At 46.1% G+C, this 21,837-nt stretch overlaps 1 protein-coding gene across 4 annotated transcripts; it reads left to right on the top strand.

Moving 5' to 3' along the window:
* Nucleotides 1–804: 804 nt before the first annotated feature.
* LOC120383342 (C-type lectin domain family 5 member A-like) lies at nt 805–21,605 on the top strand. 4 transcript variants are annotated; one of them, XM_039501354.1, is made up of 9 exons: nt 805–924; nt 1,165–1,287; nt 3,194–3,375; nt 5,628–5,713; nt 9,845–9,913; nt 13,218–13,295; nt 18,024–18,160; nt 19,509–19,618; nt 21,418–21,605. In XM_039501354.1, the coding sequence occupies exons 4-9, from the start codon at nt 5,635–5,637 to the stop codon at nt 21,539–21,541; spliced, it is 597 nt and encodes a 198-aa protein (XP_039357288.1). In that variant the 5' UTR covers nt 805–924; nt 1,165–1,287; nt 3,194–3,375; nt 5,628–5,634; the 3' UTR covers nt 21,542–21,605. The 4 variants fall into 4 exon arrangements, with proteins under 4 accessions (XP_039357288.1, XP_039357278.1, XP_039357306.1 ...); XM_039501344.1 differs by having other exon boundaries at nt 5,616–5,713; XM_039501372.1 differs by lacking the exon at nt 5,628–5,713.
* Nucleotides 21,606–21,837: the final 232 nt, after the last annotated feature.

Genomic DNA, 21,837 nt, shown 5'->3' with positions numbered 1-21,837 from the left:
GGGCGGGCTTCTGCCCGCCCACCTCCCGGGTTTCCAATAAGACTACACACACACATATGCACCTCACTTTTTTTTTTAAACGAGACTTTTCAGACTTTCTTCATAAATATTAAAGAAGAACAAAAGTACAACAACAATTTTCCCTTTGCAGGTCCCCTTTAAAATCCATTTAGTGGGAAACAGCCTTCATGGGCTAACTTCACACTGATAAGTTGGTAGCCGTTGGAATAACCCAAGGAAAAAAATTATAGGGTATGGGGTTACATTATTTTTATGCTGCTTTGGTAAAAAGTTACAGCAGCAAAACAACAAAAATAAAAAAATTAAATAAAGTTGTTATAAAAAAATTAAAAGCTAGCCCGTAAAAAACAAACGCCAGGTGGCCTAACTAAAATCAAATAAGTTGCATAAAAAATAAAAAACCAGTAAGCAAAAAGCCATGCATATAAAAAATATATGTATCAAACAAAAAACCAATCAGCAGCAATATAATGTTAATATGTCTAACGTTTGCTAATATAAAAAAGCCTATATAATATAATGCATTATAAATAATAAACAATTCAGCTTGCAATCATATTAGTTGTTATGCTTTATCCGGCCCGCATGCAACGCAACAATAGGGGAACAAAGTTGCCATTCCACAGCTCAATCCCTTGCTGTGTAGCAATCTTTTCAGACATTACCCTCAAAGAATGAACCACTAGAACATCTGAGTCATCCCATTGTCTCTGATTCCCAGCATACTTTCATTTCAGGAAGCCTTGAGTTAAACATTATTTAATTAGTTGTAACTGCACAAAGCACTTATCCTAGCATATACCACTAAGAAAAAGAGGAAGAAACCTCAGAAATTGTCTGAGAAGAGAGAGACAGAAGAACAAGAGCACTGTCAGAGCAAAGGATAAAAGTACGACCCCTAAGGTAACTGAAAACCACAAGGGCACTGATAAATCCCAGGGAGCCTTTTGTCGGTTTCCTTATAGCTAGCACTGAAGTGGACTGAAGTCAGAGATCAGTCTGCATAGAGCTCCTCCTGATAAGTATTTTTGTTTCTTATTTATCTTGCTGGTCTTTATTACATTGTTACTTTGTTTGATTTTCTACCAACTAAAATTTTGGTGATTTTGAGTAGCAAATAAAAATATTATTTCCATTTTATAGGTGGAAAAACTGAGGCATAGAGGGGATAAATGATTTGACCAAAGTTGCTAAGGAGTCAGTAGCATATCTCAAGTCTCTCAGTTCTGGGCTTTAACCACAACTTTAATCTATTGGTTCTGCAAGGTACTGTACACGGGGACTTTGCTTTATCCTTTGAATGAAAAATATGCTTGGCTGCTACTATAATACTGAATGGGATTAGTAAGAAAAGGAGCCCAAACCCCCAACCAAAACAGAATTTCTTTGTATATCTTTCTCCTGCAATCTTCTGTATTCATTGGCTGGCCTGGAGGTGGGCTTTGACTAGTAAAATTACAATGCATTGTCACATGGGCGATTGAGTTCAAGACAAGGATTGGTGTCTAAAGAAGGATTTAATTATTTGCACAGATGTTAAATAACTGAATTTTAAAAATATAGTGTTGGCATCCCAGCACATTCCTGAACATAGGAGCTGACATCATAGAATCATAGAGAGATAGAACTGGCAGAGACCTTGATAAGTCATCTAGTCCAGTCCCCTGCTCTGAGACAGGCCTAAGTATTATCTAGACTATCAGTGAGCGGTTTGTCTAATCTGTTCTGATAAAGCTCCATTGATGGGGATTCCACAAGTTCCTAAGTAACTTGTTCCAGTGCTTAGCTACCCTTACAAATAAGAAGTTTTTCCTAACGTCTAATCTAAATCTCCATTACTACAATTTAAGCCCATTACTTCTTGTCCTCTCCTCAGTAGATAAGAGGATCCATTTATTACACTCTTTTTTCTAACATACTTGAAGCCTGTTACATGCCCCCCCTCCCCTCCATCTTCTCTTCTCCAGACTAAACAAATACAAGGCTGGGGGAGAATACAAGGGGAGAGGTGCAGGTGAAGGGAGAGTACAAGGGGAAGGGGTGCGGCGAAGGAGCAAAGGGGGGAGGTACAAGTGGAGGGGCTGTGAGCGGGATGGGGGGTGCAAGGGCTGAGAGGGGCAGGCGCTGACAGCTGCTTCCCCAGCCCCCTGCAGGCAGAGCTAAGAGGACAGACACTGACCCCCCAGGTGCCTGAGCTGCGGGGGTCCCCCGGCAGGGCAGTATCCCCCGCTGCCCCGCTCAGAGCCGGGCTCTGCCTCTCCCCGCCCAGGGCAGGCAGCATGGGGCTGAGGCGGGGGAGACTCAGAGCAGAGCAGCAGCGGTGGCGGCAGCAGGACCTCTCCCACCTCCCTGCATCTCGGGCCCCACTTCCCTCCCCGGCTCCTCACACCCAGGCTGGACTGCAGTTCAGGCTGCCCTGCCGCTGGAGAACCAGAGCAATGAGCAGCATCCCCTGGAGCTGAGCCCCTCTCAGCTCAGCTCCGGGGTATGATGCTCGGGCTCCCCAGCGGCAGGGCAGCCTGAACTGCAATCCAGCCTGTGCAACTCAGGTTGCCGTGAGCGCCATCTAGCTACTGAAACCAGAACTGCAGCGTCAGTTCCAGCTCAGCCTGAAAGCCTCAGCTGACAGAGAACATGTTGGTTCAGGGCCAGCTCCCGGCTTTTTGCTCCCCAAGGGGAAAAAAAAAGACTGGGGGGGAGAGTGACGCCCCTTGGAAAGTGCCACCCCAAGCACATGCTTGGAGCTCTGGTGCCTAGAGCTGGCCCTGCTTTCCTCATAGGTCATGTTTTCTGGTCCTTTAATCATTTTTGTTGCTCTCCTCTGGACTCTCTCCAATTTGTTCACATCTTTCCTGACGTGTCATGCTCTGAACTGGACACAATACTCCAGTTGAGGCCTTACCAGTACTGAGCAGAGTGTAAGAATTACTTCTCTCATCTTACTTACCATACTCCTGCTAATACATCCCAGAACAATGTTAGCTTTTTTTGTAACAGTGTTACATTTTTTTACTCCTATTTCATTTGTGATCCACTATAACCCCCAGATCCTTTTCTACAGTACTCCTTCTTAGGCAATCATTTCTCATTTTGTATTTGTGCAATTGATTATTCCTTCCTAAGTACAGTACTTTGCATTTATCCTTATTGAATTTCATCCTATTTATTTCAGACCATTTCTCCAGTTTGTCAAGATTTTGAATTCTAATCCTGTTCTCCAAAGTGCTTGCTACCCCTCCCAGCTTGGTATCTGTGACGGGTTCCCAAGGTACAACCTGGAACTGGAGTACTGCTGAGCCTATCAACCTAGGCTCCGTCTCACACTGTACTGCTGTGACAAGCTGCAAACCTCTGGTAGGTACTGCACTTACACAGACATCCACATGCAGGGACACATCCAACTGAGTTACATGAATGATTTTCCCAGATGCTTATTAACTAACAATAGAGAGGCTCCAGGCAGTTCCCTCAGCTCCTAACATTGCAACCCTGAACTGTACCATCTTGCACTGGTCAGAAGCCTGAGCAGTATATGTTTATTACCCAGTATATTAGGGGGCTTATTCTTTCACCTTCTCACTTCCCTGGTCCTTCTTGCATGAACAGAGAGCAAAAATATCCAAAGTCCAAAGGTGCAAACAATTCAATGTTTATTGGGGTGAACTTCCAGCAAGCATGATTCCAGTTTCCTTCCTTAGTGTCCCCTTTCCCAGCTCTGGCACCACAGAGCCTTGCCTGTGTCCCTGTTCCTATTCCCATCCCCTGTTCCCATTCCCCCCTTAGCAAAACATGATCCCAATTCCCCCACCCCAGTCCCTGTTCCCATTCCCCCCCTTACTTCCTGATTGACTGCAGACTATATAGTAAAACTTTAGTTCTGCTTAGCTATACCTTAACCAATCATTTTACTGAAATTTAACTAACCAATCCTAACATATTGTAACATGGTTATTCAACCAATTATGTCCCACCACCTTAATTGGTTTACACCCAACAAAATTAATTATACATCAGACAGAAACAATCACAGAACCAGACAGATTATACAGACAAACAATAGGGAAGTGGAGACTACAGTGATAGAACAATACAGAAATGAGGATTTCATATCCCAGCTATTGATACGTGAGTTCTTGCCAGAGAGGATGCTATCAAACTAAGTTTCCTTTTACATCTTCTAGGCTCTTCCCTTTCTCTGGAGGTGATAGGAATATCAGGACAGGATTGTATTCCTAACAGCCCAATAGCACCTTATTTCAATGTGACTAGTTTGGAATGTAAGGATGTGACCATACACTTCCCAGTTTATGGCTGGCCTCTGCTGCTTAGCTGAAGGCCTTAGCCTAAGAACCTGGCCTCAGACTGTTACAGTAAGAGAAGGCCCTTACACCAGCTGACAGTGATTTTGATTCTCTCTTTTATACTTCTATAACTAGCTAAGAATACACCTAAATTCTTAAAAAATAGGTCTTTACAGACAGGCATGAATATCTATATCCTAACACACCCCTCCCTCAATGTGGAGAGGACATTCACCAGTTTTTGCTCCTGAACTGAGGTTTCCCAAGCACTTCAAGACAATTACACTGCTTTAGGTAAAACATAAAACAGGATTATAAACTACGGATAGATTTTAAGTGATTATAAGTAGTAGGCATAAAAGAACAAAGATGGTCACCAAACAAAATAAAAATAAGTGCACAATCTAAATCTTAATTCTTATTACATTAGGCAGTATTCCAGTCATGTGAATGAACCTATGATGCCAATATGTTGTAATTGTGTTTTTTCACTAGTATTTCTAGTTCTTCCTGTGTATTCCCCATACTTCTTGCACTAGAATGCAGACATCTAAGATGTTCATTAAATTGTCCCTCTATTCCTCCTGGTATCTCCTTTGTCCCCACTGTGATTGTCCATGTTCCCCCCAGATTCTGACCCTTCGCCCACGTCTCCATGTTCTGGACTTACCTGTGGCCTTTTGTCTCCTGCCCCCATCAAACCTAGTTTAAAACCTGCCTAGACAGTCTGTATCAAAAGATACTCTTCCCCTTCCTTGATAAATGGACCCCATATATGCTCAGAAGTCCTTCTTCTTGGATCAGCACCCCACATCTGAGGAAGCCGAAGCCCCTTTGGTAATACCATCCACACAGCCATGCATTTAGCTCCAGGGTCCTCGGAACACATACTATCTAGCCCAGTATCTTGCTACCTGCCCTATTGGGAAACATGCTATTGATGAGATCCTCAGCTGTCATAGACTAGTGCAGCTCCATGGATTTCAGGGGAGCTATGCTGATTTATACAAGTGAGGATATAGTGCTACAGGCCCATCTAGTCTGATATACCACCATCTACCAAACAGGAACTGAACAGTGAGGAGCTTTTATTAATAGGTAACCATCATTAGATACCTGTTCTGTTACGTTGCTAAAATTTAGTAACAATTTTCTTCACAAGTAATGCAATGTAATTAATAAACACCATTTTGACTGTCTAAATTCTCATGGTTTAGTTTGAAATTTGACCCATTCTGTCCAGTGTTGAGAAGTGCCAGTGTACATTAAGCAAGGATGTTCTAAACCTTTCAGATCATTCCACAGGGGCAAGATGAACTGGCAACTGGTCATTTCTGGATTAGTCATCCTGCCCATTAAACTAATAGGGACAGCCTTGTTTCTCATCTATTGTGAGTATCGATGTGCATTTGTAATTTTCAGTTATTATTTATTGATTTTATAGCACTTTTCTTCTAGCAGCTGATACTTTCATGTGTGTGTTGTGTAGTGTGGGATATTACAGTGAATCTCAGCATCTCACACAAACCAAACTAGGCACAAAATACCCCCAAGAATGGTGCTGGGATTAGATCTAGACAGTGGTGATGTGTCCTAGGAATACTCCTCTGTGGCTCGCTGAAGAGCTGAGCAGCATCCCAACAACCCCTCTTTGCTGCATGACTTTGTATGAGTAAAAGAATAAATGGACACAAATCAGACATCAGGAATGGTAACATACAAAAGCCACTAGGAGAACACTTCAATCTCCCTGGACATTCAATAACAGATTTAAAAGTAGCCATACTTCAACAAAAGAACTTCAAAAACAGACTTCAAAGAGAAACTGCAGAGCTACAATTCATTTTCAAATTTAAAACCATTAATTTGGGCCTGAGTAGGGACTGGGAGTGGTTGGCTCACTATAAAAGCAATTTTCCCTCTCCAGGTATTGACACCTCCTCATCAACTATTGAGAGTGGACTACATCCACCCTGACTGAATTGGCCTTGTTCACACTGGTTCTGCACTGGTTCTCCCCTCTCTTCATGTATCAGTATATTTATGCCTGCATCTGTAATTTTCACTCCCTGCACCTGAAGAAGTGGGGTTTTTTAGCCACAAAACTTTATGCCCAAATAAATCTGTTAGTCTTTAAGGTGCCACAGGACTCCTCGTTGTTTTTGTGGATACAGACTAACATGGCTGCCCCTCTGATACTTTGTATGAGTAAGCCATTCGTAATGTGCACTTTACTGTATCTTATGAGTAAAAAAGAACTGAAACCATGATAGTGCACTATAATAGTAAAGAGTGAGTATTATAATAAAGTACGTGTGTCGGGCTGCTGTCCCTTGGGATCTAAACCCAGAAGGCTAACAGCAAACTTTTAGATTAATTAACTGGTGAAGCTGCACTTGGTAATACCATTTCATGTGTAACTTCAGCCTCCATCTCCCATGTCATAATACAGCTCTTCCCCTTTCTCTATTACCAGCCTTAGTTTAGGGTTGTTATATTTGTTTCCCTGTCACCTTAGTATAAGACCCTCTTTTTCACATTCACTTAGGAAACCTGAGTAAAAATGTTTTCCAGTGGCCACCAACACTTAGAATATGAGGATTGGAAGGGACCTCAGGAGGTCATCTAGTCCAACCCCCTGCTCAAAGGGAGACTAATCCCCAGACAATTTTTTTCCCCAGATCCCTAAAAGGCCCCTTCAAGGACTGAGCTCACAACCCTGGGTTTAACAAGCCAATGCTCAAACCACTGAGCTGTCCCTCCCTCACTTCTCTAAGACTGGTCAGACAGAGTCACTTTAGAGTGATTCCTGATGCTTCCTTTTCAGAATTCCTGGTCTCTGTGAAGTGAGAAATGGATCACAACCCACCCAATATGTGCCCTGGATAGAAAGGATTCATGGGGGGGGGAAGGGAAGAATTTGTTTTCCAAGGAGTGATTGTTTTAGCTAAGGGGATTTTTCACTCCTACTTGCACTAAGTGATCTCACAGCTGGAGTTTCCGCTTTCTCTGATAGCTGACAGTTTCTGCTTGGGTCACAGAGGCATAGAGGAAAAACTCAGCATTTTACTCCTGGGGGAATTCTGCACCACCGCACATGCACAGAATTTATGTCCCCCACAAATTTCTTTGCTTCCCCTCAGAAAAATGACTTTCTGATAGGGAAGCAAAGGGAAGCCACAAAAGAAGTCATGCGACCCTCCCCAGCAGTATGTTTCAGGTGCCCAGCACAGCCAGCAGAGAGGTAAATCACTGTGGGGTAGGAGGTGGGACTAGGGAAAACCCGGCTGGTGGCTCCTACCCTGCACCAGGCTCAGCTGCTGGTCCTGGTTGGGCTGGGGAGGATGGGACGTCCTCTGCTCCTGCACAGCATCTGGGGCTGGTTCATACCCATTCCCAGATTTCTCTCCTAGCTGCAGGAAACTCTGCAAACTTCCACTCCCCCCGCTTCTTGCACCCATTGCTCCTCTGCTTTAGGGAGAGGGATTCCAGTACAGGGAGCTGCTCCCCCATCTGCCCAACCCCCATACATCCAAACCCCCTCATATCCAGACCCTCCCATGGAGCCTCACCCCCACCATGAATACCACTCCCTCTGCACCTGGACCACTCCAATGAGCCACATGCACCCAGATCTGCACCCCGCTGAGCCCCAACTAGCTATACCTGAGTCCCCACCCCCCTGAGCCCCACTCCCCCAGCATCTGAAGCCCCCACTAAGCCCCCCACACCCAGACCCCCTTTATGGGCTCTATTCCCCCACACCCAGACCCCCACAACTGAGCCCCAAGCACCTTCACCCCATTCCAGAATCCCATTACAGTTGCACCCAGAAGCCGTCAACAAGCCCCTGTGCATCCAGATTCCCCCCGCACCCAGATCCCCTACTGAGCCGCCCACACCCAGATTGCCCCACACAGAACGCTCTCAACCCACAACTTGATCCCTCCACATTAAGCCCCTTCACACTTGGATCCTGCCTTGCTGAGCCTGCCTGCCCACACCTGGTGAACCTGACACGGAGGGGCAGGGCCTAGGGGTGTTTCTGGGGCAGACCCGGTCCTTGTGCTGTGTCAGGGTTGGGTGCAGCCTCACCACTGAGTCTGTGTCCCAGGCAGGGCCGGCTCCAGACCCCAGCGCGCCAAGCGCGCGCTTGGGGTGGCATTTTGCCGGGAGGGCGGCAGGCGGCTCTGGTGGACCTCCCGCAGGCATGACTGCTCCACCGGAGCCACGGGACCAGGGGACCCTCCGCAGGCACGTCTGCAAGAGGTCCCCCAGAGCCGCGGGATTGGCGACCGCCAGCGTGCCCCTCGCGGCGTGCCGCCGTGCTTGGGGCGGCAGTTTTCCTAGAGCCGCCCCTGGTCCCAGGGGAGAGGGGAGCGGGGAGCTGCACAGTGATCTCCCACCTCTGTGCAGCCAGTGGCCTGTGCTCCCCAATGCTGTGCTGGAGCCTCCACATTTATCTGACAAATAAAATTGTCAGAATTTTAAAATATAGTGTTCAGAATTTTAAATATTTTGGTGCAGAATGCCCCTAGGATTAATGGCATTTGTTTCTGTATTTGGTGTAGGTCCCAGGATATAGGAGAGACAAGGTGGGTGAGGTAATATCAGTTATTGGACCAACTTCTGTTTGATGAGAGAGTCAAGTTTTCAAGCCACACAGAGATCTTTATAAAAGATCTCTCACCAAAAGAAGTTAGTCCAATAAAGATTATTACCTCACCCAGCTTGTATCCACAGGGCATGGCAGCAGTTTGTAAAGCATGTTACAACATTTGCCTTGGTGCTGAAGCAAAGGGAGTGACTCATTGTGTGGGCATATAGGGCTTGAATCATCAGTCCTCTTCTCGGGGTAGGGAAGTGCAATGATTCCCACACAGCCAGGAGTATTCCTAGGAGGGATTTTCTATGGACAAGATGTGTCTGGAATATGGAAAGTCACTTATCTTGGGAGTTAGAGTTGATCGACAAATTATTCACAAACGTGCCTGATATCTGTAGAGAATTTTTCTTTGCCCATGTTTGCACCCCTTCTTACTCACTTTTTACAAGCATATATTATCATTATTTGTATTACCATAGTGCCTAGGAGCGCAAGTCAAGGGCCAGGACCTCATTGTGTTACATGCTGTACAAAGACATGTGTGACAATCAAGTTTTGTTCTATGGACATTTCTGGCAAACTAATTTCAGACCCATAGTCATGATTCATTGCACTCTTTCTGTATATAGGGTTCTGTATTTATCCATTTAACCTTTGCTTGTGTCTGTACTGTAGCCTGTGCCTATACCAGTGTTGATGGCTATTGTTACTGCCAGGAATACCAGAGATATTACTGCTCCCATTAGCTTTATGCTGTAATCTTCCTCATCCCTATTCCAGGCAGATGATAGCTCCTGGGCATGCAGTTGTGTTATGGGCTACAAACACCCTTTCCAAACAACTGCTATTAACCAAATGTTGTATAGGCAGCATTAAGACTCATCTCCAGGAGAACATCATCTGGGCTTGTGTTCAGTTCCACAGATCTTCCCCATGCCAGGCTCTCAAGGGACCCTCAATTCCACAACTGAGAGGAACATAACAGGTAAGATGTTGGGGTTCTCTATGAAATTCTGTTGAGCAAAGGGGGCGTTCTCTTTGTTGCTCTTGAATGCTCATTTTATTATTACTGAACCTAGAGGGCCCACCTGAGTTTGTGAGCCTATTGTACTGGGCCAGGAGCACCCCGGCTCAGAACGGCAATGTGGAAAAAAAATCAGAATGGAGCAAAAATGGCCTGCTCAAAAAAAAGCCCAGTGGCTCATTGCCCCTGGAAACTGATGCCCAGGGTGGCTGCCCTGCTCAACTGCCCCTAGAACTGGCCCTGTACAATTACATGGTAAAAGTTCCTGCCTGCCCTGAAGAATTTACTATCTAAATAGAAACCACAGGGTAAGTATCATAAGCCCCATTTAACTGCTGGGGAGCTGAGTCACAAAGAGATTAATTGACAACCACAACTCTAGTGATAATCCCACTGCCACATATGTACCTGATATTGTAGAAAAAAATGCAATTCCTTGGCATATCATTGTATTATTGGACCAATATAATAGCAAGGGGGCAGAATTTCCTGGACAGCTTTAATTCTGAATTTCCCAACTGTGGTTAAATCCTTAAATTTGAGAGTGTATTAGAGAAGAAGGATGTCCCAATGGTTAAGATGCTAGCCTTGGACTTGGGAGATCCAAATTCATGTCCTTACTCTGCCACAGCCTTCTTGTGCAACCTTGGGGAAGTCACTTAGTCTCTCCGTTTCTCACTATAAAATGCAGGTTATTGTACTTCCATACCTCACAGATCAATTGTGAGATGCTCAAATACTATGGTAATAGGGGCCACAGAACTACCTTAAAAGGGTTAGCTTCACTTTTTATATCTAATATACTCAAGTTGTTCAGACAAATGACTGACTATGGATTACTTGCACCGTAACTGATACTAAGATTCAGTATTTGGACTTAACCACATGTATTCTGGATGTGCGTTTGTGATCAAATATCTGTCTAGATGAGGCTCTCATCATTGTATCTGAGAACTTCACCAAACATTAATGAATTTATCCGCACAACACACCTTTTCAGGTTGGCAAATATCATTAATCCAATTTTACAAATCAGGAGGCTCAGAAAGATCAAGCCAAGATTTTTGGCTAGGGTTTTCAACACTAGGAGCCTAAAGTGAGGCTCCTAAATCCATATTTAGGTACCTGCCTGCTTTTCAAAAGTGCTGAGCACCCAGCTGTTCATACTCAGTGGCCAGGAACTGAATTTAGACCAATGTGTCTTAATCACAAAATCATTCTTCCTCATATGAGCATTTCCTCACAGATACATACGTCTGATACTTTCACTGGAATAAATGATACACACCACTTTGAAAACATCATGAGGTTGTGAGTGTGAAGGGGCTTCAAGAGGGATGAAGGTAAAATGTTCAGAAGCGCTCAAGGCCTAGATTCACAAAAGGCTGTAGATGGTGAGATGCTAAGATGCATCACAACACCTATCTTTTAGGCACCTAGAAAATCACAGGAACAACACTGTGATCCACCCAGCCTGAGTTAGGCATCTAGGCTCCCTATACAATGAATGAGGCCAGCACACTAGGTGGGGAGTTGCCTAAGGGTATGGCTACACTGGCGAGTTGCAGCACTGGAAAGCCTCCACCAGCGCTGCAATTAGTAAGTGGCCACACCTGCAGGGCACTTCCAGCGCTGCAACTCCCTGGCTGCAGCACTGGCCGTACACCTCACTCAGCATGGGGAATAAGGATTCCAGCGCTGGTGCTGCAGCGCTGGTCATCAAGTGTGGCCACACACCAGCGCTGTGATTGGCCTCCAGGGTATAAGGATGTATCCCAGAATGCTTTTATAAATTACTCTCTTTGTTTTGTTATGCAGCATCTCTTTGTTTTGTTATGAACGAGCTCTGCGCGGAACTCCGTTGCCGCTGCTGCTTATCTAAAAAACAAACAGAGCTCCTGTTTGCTGTGATCATCTGTACCTGGCTGTAAACAATCAAATGAGAGGTAGGCAGGGAGTGAATGAAACAGCGGGGAGTCGTGTTGGCTGCAGGCTGTTTGCAATTAAGAGTTAAGACTAAGGGGTTGGAAACATGTTCTGATTTTTCAAGGCAGGAAGCTAAACACACAGTGTTGGCTCCAAAAATCCACTCTCTCTCTCCCCCCGCTCCCTGTCACACTAGACCCCACTCCACCCCCCTCTTTTGAAAAGCACGTTACGGCCACTTGAACGCTGGGATAGCTGCCCATAATGCATCACTCCCAACAGCGCTGCTAATGCTGCAAATGTGGCCACACACCAGCGCTGGTAGCTGTGAGTGTGGCCACACACCAGTGCTGGCCCTGCCCAGCTGGATGACCAGCGCTGCAAACTACCAGCGCTGCAAACCGTAAGTGTAGCCATACCCCAAGATAGCCAATGGGAGATGCTGATGAGATGCTATGCCCCGCCCCTCTTATAGATCTTGTCTACACTTGTGGTGGTGTGTAGGGTATGTGTAGCTACATGCCACAGTGAAAGATAGGCTATTTCCACAGTGTGGCGTGTAGCTGCATGCGGCAGTGAAAGGCTCTGGTGGGGGGAAATGGGGAAAGGCTCTGATGGGGAGGGAGAGGTGAAAGAGCCTTTCCGCGCCGCCTCCCTTCATCCAGAGTCTTACACAGCTGCATGTACTTTACATGCTGCTGCAAGTGTAAGCAAGGTCATGAAGATAGGAGCTTAAATCCAGGCTGCAGAACTTTGATAGTGAATAAGATAAGTTGAAGTAAGGCCACCTTAATTCTGAATAAAACTGTCCACCCAGGGATTTAATGCAGTTTAAATAATCCACTTTAAAAGTTAATTTAGATTAACTTTCTGAGTGCCTCCATTTAACCAATCCCTTAGGTACTTTTGAAAATAGGACTTAGGCACCTAAATCACTGAGGTGCTTTTGAAAAATTTATCCCTAGCTTTTTTGAAATATTCACAAATGATCTCCCCTGGTATTCAGTCAGTACTATGCATTATCAATTCATCCCCAATTTTAGTTAGTGAATTGTTATTCGTGAATATTTGCCGAAGTGTTTGGACGAACAAATTTGTGGCTGTTTGTCTGAATCACATGGTATCATTTCTGCTGCCTGATTGGCAGAAACTTTTTAAACAGGATATATAATATAATATAATTATAATTAATTAATAAATATATACAGGAAAATGAACTTGCTAGTTTTATCCATGTAGCTTTTTTTAACTGTTCAACCAGCTCTAATATACAGTGAGCCTAAAAATGATTCCAATTTCAAATTGAATTGCTCAGAGAGGAATTGGATTTTATTTTCAGTTCTACAGACTACCCCAGGCCTGCCTAAGACACAACCTGATTTCAGCACAATCACAACTACAGCTCGCGACAGAACAGGTACCTCTATAACCCGATTTAAGATATCAGTTTGATAAAAGTCAAGAAGGACCTAAAGCAGAACCTCATATCTAGCCCCTCTTTTCTAAAGTTTGGTTGGTGGAGAATAAGGTTCAAATATCCTGATCCAAATTTGACCCTACAGTTTTGTTTTTGATTGAATCCAAACCCTAAAGAGGCCTATTTTCCAGATCCAATTTGGATGCGCCCTTAAAATGGCTAAAATATCATGAGAATATCTGTTCTTGGAAGATTTCCACCACTCTAGATGGCAGAAATCTGTCCATTTTAGCTAATATGAGGACATTTCTTTCACTAGGGATCGAAATCTCCCAAGGACAGTTCAGTAGGTTTTGGCAATGCCAAGCCTTAAACAGCTTTAAATGCTAAGTCCAAACCTGCTATTCAGGCCATCTCTAGAATTTCTTGAAGTTAGATAGTTACTTCTGATGGTTCCTGTGGGCTATTTTCTCTGCCCTTAGGGGACTTGCAGGATGGATATGGAGCTACAGTGCTGGACACATTACAGTGTCATAGGCATATATATGACTAGATGGGCAGATTAAGTTTTGTTTTGAAATATACAGACATGTCTGTATTCAGCTATACATACAATGTAAATGAAGATTAATTTCATTAAGGTCCATGGAGATGGACCTTTGTACGCAGGGACAGAATAAGGTTATGAGGGGCCCATGGCTAATGAAAGGGAAGGGCCTGCGTAGGAATTACATATTGCGAAAAAATAATGAAATCATGAAACATTTATGTACATACATATTTACATATTATGTATTTATGTAAAATTAACAAGTTTATTCTGCTCTCACTACACTCAATTCTTCAAACAGATACTGCTGAGTAAGAGGTAACACAAGGGATGCTACACTGTCCCTCTGTTAGGCCTCCTTCCTCCTAGGTAGTGGAGTGCTCATCTGTATGAGGATGAACACTGCAACATTCCCCATCATGCTCACCTCTTTCAACCTTGTGCTTTACCCTCAGCTCTCCATATGGCACAGTGTAAAGTCAAGCCCTGCAGGTGTTTCCCCCAAGCTATGGACTCTACACCACATACCCTGTTTCACTCTGTCTGCAGTCTAGGAGGCAGCCAGCTTTTGTTATGTAAAATAAAACCCCTCAGGTGTAAAATTCACTGAAGTAGAGGAAGTAGCAGTGGGAAAATTACATTGGGTGGCATTGTATTTTAGGCTGCCTTGCTCTGAAAGCTGCCTCCCAGTGTTGCACTAGCTGAGGACAATGAATTACTGTTTTCACGCTGAATTTAGTTTGTGTAGTTAATCTCCAGTGATTCATCACATTAGGCTATTCTGTCACCAAGTTCTTCCACAATTAGAATAATAGGATAGAATCATAGGAGTGGAAGGAACCTCAAGAGGTCAGTTAGTCTGGTCTCTTCCACTCATGGCAAGACTAAGTATTATCTATTCTAGAATGTGTGATCAGCAGCTCAGCAGATCAGCAGAGTTTTTTTTTAAGCATGCGTTCAGTGTGCACCAGACCCCTACGGTTTGCATTTATTTGTTTTAAGCTTTCTGCAAGAAAAAGGCAACAGCTAGAAGTGACACAGATCTTTAGTTGGTTGCCCAGTCATAATATTTAGCACTTCTGTACTATGTTAGCTCTTCAAAATCACTGTACAAACATTAAACAAACTTAATCTAAAGCCTTTCAGTTTTTGATTGACTAGGAGTTGACAAAACAGAGCTATTCCCTGTTGTGTTCTCTACACGGGTGTAACTGTCAGCAGGAATTGGCCTGTGTTCTCATTCCCTTCTGTAATCACACACATTCCATGCTTACCCAACATTTTCCATTTGGGAAAGAAATTATTTTGAGTTGGGGCAGAAAAATGAGGACTAACTTCAGGTTTATTTAGCTTTATGGTTTTGGAATGAAACTCAAAAGAAGTCAAATGTGAGGTACTCTCATGATGTATTGAACAGCAAATGGACAGAACCTGCTTTTAGCCTATTCAGCCAGTCTTTCTATCATAGCCTGCAAAGAAGTGGATTTAAAATCCGTGAGGGAGAGGGGAGGGAGAAACCTACAACATTGCATGTTGAGCTTCCTCCGGTGCTTTTGCAACCCCTTAAAAGTACAAAGATGTGCTGGCCTGTGGAACTAGGCTGAGCATGAGGAAATAACTTTGTTGCCTGTGCATCCCAGTACAGAAAAATACATAAAAGAAAAAAATTTGATTTCTTTGAGCTTTAGTACAGTTCAATACAGTATGGAACGCAGTGCATCATAAATCTGAAGCCCCTCAATGGAAGGTGCTGTAAAAATTAAAGTACTGGTGTCTGGAATGGGATGTTTGTTTTTGTTTTGTTTTTTCCTACAAATGTGTGGGAATTCATTCCTTCTACGTAGGAGGAACAATAGTTGCTGGAGTTGGATGGAGTGTGTGCATGTTCTGTGCAAGCTTCCCACCCTACTGCTCTGGTACTGCCTGTTTCCCCCACCCCAGGCACTCACCAGTTCTCCAGAAACAAGACCCAGCACATATAGACAATGATGAAGGTGGGCACTAGGACCCAGGAGGCAGTGTCCTGGAGCTGCCTGTCAGCCTCAGCCCTGGAGAGGGACAGAGGGAGCTTCTTCCCTCCCTGACAGCTAAGCAGAGCTCCAGAGAAATCGGGGATGGGGGGAGCTGGGGCGGGGGGACAATGCCTGCTTAAACTCTACCCACAACTGGCACGGGTTCCCGTGGTAACTGGATTTTTAGTGTCTAGTCACCAGTGTCTAGTTAACCAGATACCTGGCAGTGTGTTCCTGCAGCACAGGGAGAGGCAGTAGGCTGCCTGCTCAGCTCCTTCCAAGCCACAGAGGCCTGCTTTGCCTTTCCAGCTGGTAGGAATGCTCCAGCAGTTGTATATGAGCAAGCTTGCTCTCCCCCACAACCACCCACCAAGGCCAGGTCCCCTGCCTGACCAGTGGGGCCTAAAAATAGGAGGGCCTAAAGCTATAGCCTTATTAGCCTAATGGTTAATCCAGCCCTGTTTGTACGCCTATTAGATAGATGCTATAGTGAGGGCTGAGATGGAACTTTTGTTTAAATGCTTACATTCAGGTGCTTATCATTCTTTTTAAAATATATGACCTGGTAATTGGTCATGCTTGTTCCCAGCCCAAAGGTGAATTTCTGGAAGTTTAGTACATTTGACATGGATGTTTCTGAGATATGAGTGTGAGTAAACAGCATTTTTCCACCACCTTTCCAGATGCTTTTTTATGCTCAGATTACTGAACAAGGAAGGCTTTCCCTTCAAACCAGAAATTTGCCATGGATATACATACGTGTAAATCAATGGAACAATTCTGCCCCCATTACACTGGTGTAAATCCTAGTTAACTTAGTGAAAGTAAGTGACTTACTTCAGATTTATACAGTTGGAAATGAGAATAATATCTGGCCCACAGAGGGTTGAACCTGTTTACACAAATTCTGAGTTTAGTCCTTAGGGACAAATTTTGCCCTTACCCATACCCCTTCATTCCCATTGATGTGAAATTCACACACTCACATCCACTCACCCCCGCCCCACACAGCTATGTTTATTTAATTGAACCAAATCTCCCCTCTGACCCAAAACACCCCAAATTGTATGTATTGGGAGGTATTTGAAATATGAATCTGTATCCAATGTCACATCTAGTCTCTTTCTCTATAGTGTGCTGACACAAAACTCCAGATGCAAACACTCGTGAGCTTTGGGAGATTTGAGGCCTGGATGCAAAGTCTGCAGCTGGGATGCAGCTCTAATGTCACAGTTTAGGGCAACTGCACTGGTATTTCCCCTCAGGGGTTCAGCAAGGACATCCACTTCCAGGCTTTCGACTCCCCTGGCCCTCACCTCTCTTGGGTGGAGACACATCTCTCTGTCTCTCTGTTTTTTTGTTTTTTTTTTTTTGACAGGATATTGTTAGACTGAACAGTTATTTGCCTTTATTGTGGTATTTCCAGCAAAAGACAGATTGCCTAAGCAGACCTGCTTGCTTTTTCTCCCAGGAGCAGGTAATCAGTAGACAACAGGTTTTTATTCCCAGGGCGTAGCTTCAGAGGCCTTCCAAGTACCTCATAGGAAACCCACTTCATATGTATTATCCCAAACAGTGTTTTAAAGTTCCTAACATATTCCCAAGGTTTACATTAGTCAGTTTTCTGAAAAAGTTACATAAAATCCTACAGTAACACATAAACGATTGCATTAAAATCCCACGGGTATTAAACTTAATTCCATAATATTTCACTTAATTCAATTAGAAATTCAAATAATCCCCATCTAATATATACATCTAATGTATACATAGTCTAATCTATATATTTAACCTATATAGATGTGACATCTTGAAAATAAAACACATAGGACCAATTTCAGCAATGAGTCAACCAGATTCCTGGTTCGGTTAATGTGTGTGTAACTGAACAGACTGAGTAGCAGCTGATTCAGAGCCAGATAGACATATCCACAGTTCTGCTGTACTGTGGCTGACCTGTAGTGAATCCTTTACTGGCATTTATCCACCTGACCACTGGGCTTCCCTGCCTTTCCAGTGGTGTCCTGTAGGTATTGGAAGGGTAGGGAGTTTTCCTGCTGTAAATAAGGTTTTTGCCTCTCATCTCTCTGTGATTTTATAAATTGACTGTCTCTTCATTTCTTTTCAAAATTCTGTTTTTCTGTGTGGTCATGTTCCCTTCTACAGCTAAGCCCCTACAGTGGGAGGGGCACCGAGGGAATTACTACTTATTTTCTAAAGCCAAAGAGGTCTGGAGTTCCAGCCGAACAGAGTGTGATGACCAGAGCTCGGATCTAGTTGTCATCAGTGACAGAAAAGAGCTGGTAAGATCAAACACTGCTTTGTGGGAATTGAGATTATGCTGAATGCCCAGATCCTCAAATGTACTTAGGTGCCTAACTCCCATTGAAACCTTTGAGGCTCTGAACCTAAGCCTGCAATACTCTGGTCTGTAATCAGTCCTTCCCACTGCAGACAGCTTTTCATGACCAGAGTACTGGGTCTCTGTATGCTGTTGGTGCCAGAAACAGTCATCTGTATAGCAGTGATACTGCAACTTCTTCATTATGAGCATCTCTTCCAAAGAAAGACATCTTTTCTTGGGCCCACCTGTCCCCCCAATACCTCAGTTACCCACCATTTTGTTATCAACATGCTGCATTCTGCAAAGCACCAGGAGAAGCCTCAGAGCTTGAGAAAATGCAGCCACAGCGGAGGTCCTGATCAGAGGCCTCAGAGGAATGAGATACATCTCTCTGATCTCCGATTAATCAAGTACCCAACCATGCACGTGCATCCTTTGACAACAATGACGGAGATTCAGTAACCTAAGGCAAAGTAACCTCACACAATGTGTAAACTAGTGTTTCACACTCACTGTAAGACTGAGGCCTTACATTAAGGGTTCAGAGCTACATCAATTTACACCAGCTGAGGATCTGGCCCTCCAAGTATAACCACGTCAAAGGACCTCATTATAGTACAGCTAAGCCTTAGAGGATTAGATTGAACTATTTAGCTTTGTAGTATGTAATCTTGGGATGGCATACCCTGCTCCCCTCAGTATTCCTGGCTAGCTCTAGTGCCTCACCTCCTCCCCATCCCACCACATTCCTCTTGGGGTGATTTGCATACCCCAGGGTGCAGAGAGGAAGCAATCTCTGTGCAGAGGCTGCGATCATCCCTTGTTCTTGTTCAAAGTAAGCCAAGGTGGGGGAAAACTCCTTCCATCCTCATAACCACATGTATCCAAGCTAGGGGTCAGGAAAATTTGCACTAGAGTCATATCTCAATATCCTAGTTAACAACTTGAATTATCCCAGGATTCAACACAGTAACTAGCAAAAAGGTTAGATCCTGTCTGCACTAAAAATATTAACCACATTGCAATTACGTCAAGGGATATTTGATTGACAAGAGGAATGAGCTTAAGTGTGAATTGCACAGTTATACACAGGGGTAGAGCATTGGTTTGCAAAGTAATTGTAGCTGGCAAAATGAAGGAGGTAACATTTCTCCAGTTACTCTCCATTCAGATGATAACCTGGTTCCTGGCTCCCACAGCCATTACAGACGCAGTGGTAAGAGACAGATAAAGGAGACACTCTTTGGATTTTCCTGTCACATTTCCTGTAAGTCACTGATTTACCACGCACTTCCTTTCCTTATCAGGAGTTTCTTCATAATAAAACAAGGGATGCTGATTATTTCATTGGACTAACTTACTCAGAGATGGAGAAGAGATGGTACTGGATTGACAAGACAGAGCTTACGAGAAGCCTGTATGTTTCTTCTTTTCTCTCATAGCTAATAAACATAATGGGCCAGAGCATCATTATTTGTGTGTGGCTCCACTGAAGTCAGTAGAGCTATGCCAATGTGTTCAAGACAGGGCCGCCCAGAGGATTACGGGGGCCCGGGGTCTTCGGCGGCGGGGGACCCTTCCGTTCCGGGACCCGCCGCCAAAGTGCCCCGAAGACCCACGGCGGGAGCCCCCCGCCGCCGAATTGGGACCCGCCGCCGCCGAAGCACAGCCCGGTCTTCGGCGGTAATTCGGAGGCGGGGGGGTCCCGGCCGCGGGCCTTTGGGGCACTTAGGCGGCAGGTCCCGGAACAGAAGGGGCCCCCCGCCGCCGAAGACCGGGCTGCGCTTTGGCGGCGGCAGCGGGTCCCGCTTCCCCGGCCCGGCGGGTCCCGCTCCCGCCCCGGCGGTCCGCTTCCCGGCCCGGTCCGGCAGGTCCCGCTTCCCCGGCCCGGCCCCGGTGGGTCTCGCTTCCCCTCCGCCCCGGCCCTGGTGGGTCCCGCTTTCCCCGGCCCCAGCGGGTCCGCTTTCCCCGGCCCCGGCCCGGCGGGTCCCGCTTCCCCGCCCCGGCCCGGCGGGTCCCGCTTCCCGCCCGGCCCCAGTCCCGGCGGGTCCCGCTTCCCGGCCCCGGCGGGTCCCGCTTCCCCGGCCCGGGTCCGCTTCCCCGCCCCGGCCCGGCGGGTCCCGCTTTCCCCACTTCCCGCCCCCCCCGGTCCCGGTCCCGGGCTCGGCGGGTCCAGCTTCCCGCCTCCGCCCCCGGCCCCGGCCCCGGCGGGGCCCGCTTCCCCCCCGGCCTCGGCCTCTTACCTGAGCGCGTCTCCGGCGGGGCCTGAGCTCCGTCCCGCTCAGAGCCACGTGGTGAGGGGGCGGGGCTGTGAGCTCCACGCTGAGCAGAGGCAGCTGCCCCGCCCCCTCCCCACGCCGCTCTGAGCGGGGCGGAGCTCAGGCCCCGTTGGAGCTCCCAGCCCCGCCCCCTCACCACGCGGCTCGGGTCGGGGCGGGGCTCAGGGGCTCGGCCAGAGACTCAGCGCTTGATGCGCTGAGGCTCCAGGAGAGGGGCGGAGGCGGGAGCCTCCGCTCTTCTCTTGGGGGCCCCTGCGGAGCCCGGGGCCCGGGGCAAATTGCCCCCTTTGCCCCCCCCTCTGGGCGGCCCTGGTTCAAGATGAGAATCTGGCTAAATGAATGTAAGTGAATCTACCAATGCAACTTCTACTTAATTGTGGATAGTACTAGAATCCCGCCCTGAAAACAGGCTGTGATTTCGTCAAGTGAACAGTGTTTGCTGAAGAAGTCTGTGCCATTGTCACATGGGGAGAGGGCTCCTTCAGTCTGGAATTTCATTGAAGCTGTCTCAGAAGAACTGTGTTTGTCATCAAAGTCTGCATTAGTGTCAGACAGGACAGAAGCAGCAAAGAATCCTGTGGCACCTTATATGTCCACTGCTTGCATCCGAAGAAGTGGGTATTCACCCACGAAAGCTCATGCTGCAAAACTTCTGTTAGTCTATAAGGTGCCACAGGATTCTTTGCTGCTTCTACAGAACCAGACTAACATGGCTACCCCTCTGATACTAGACAGGACAGAGTTTTCTCCCTGGGGCTGTTATGGGGAATAATGTTAGCTGATTCTGTGCTTGTGGGAGAAGGAGATATTTCCTTATTAGAAGAGGAATGGGAAGAAGGGAGACACTTGTATATGCGTGTGCATGCACATAAATAAATGAAAATAAGGATTTAGTTCAACAGTTCAGCTTCTTTTTTGGTTATTTCTCTTTGCCCAGATTTACTCTGAAACCAAAGACATTGGACTATGAAAATGACTGTGCAGTTATCAGAGCTGGAGAAGTGAGTCCTGCATCTTGTCACCAACGAAATCAGTGGATCTGTGAGAAGACAATGAAATAACTCTTATATTGGGAGAGTCCCAGCCAGGGCCGCCCAGAGGATTACGGGGGCCCGGGGTCTTCGGCAGCGGGGGACCCTTCCGTTCCGGGACCCGCCGCCAAAGTGCCCCGAAGACCCACGGCGGGAGCCCCCCTCCGCCGAATTGGGACCCGCTGCCGCCGAAGCACAGCCCGGTGTTCGGCGGTAATTCGGAGGCGGGGGGGTCCCCGCCGCGGGCCTTCGGGGCACTTAGGCGGCAGGTCCCGGAACAGAAGGGGCCCCCCGCCGCCGAAGACCGGGCTGCACTTCGGCGGCGG

The sequence above is a fragment of the Mauremys reevesii genome, linkage group 1 (assembly GCF_016161935.1).
Source record: "Mauremys reevesii isolate NIE-2019 linkage group 1, ASM1616193v1, whole genome shotgun sequence".
Classification (NCBI taxonomy): Eukaryota; Metazoa; Chordata; order Testudines; family Geoemydidae; genus Mauremys; species Mauremys reevesii.
This window is presented reverse-complemented; position numbering and strand designations above follow the sequence as displayed.

Coding starts and splice junctions, on each gene's coding strand:
- LOC120383342 (XM_039501354.1), top strand. CDS start 5,635: ATGAACTGGCAACTGGTCATTTCTGGATTAGTCATCCTGCCCATTAAA. Junction 13,296..18,023: donor TACAGCTCGCGACAGAACAG/GTACCTCTATAA, acceptor TCCCTTCTACAG/CTAAGCCCCTACAGTGGGAG. Junction 19,619..21,417: donor ACAGAGCTTACGAGAAGCCT/GTATGTTTCTTC, acceptor CTCTTTGCCCAG/ATTTACTCTGAAACCAAAGA.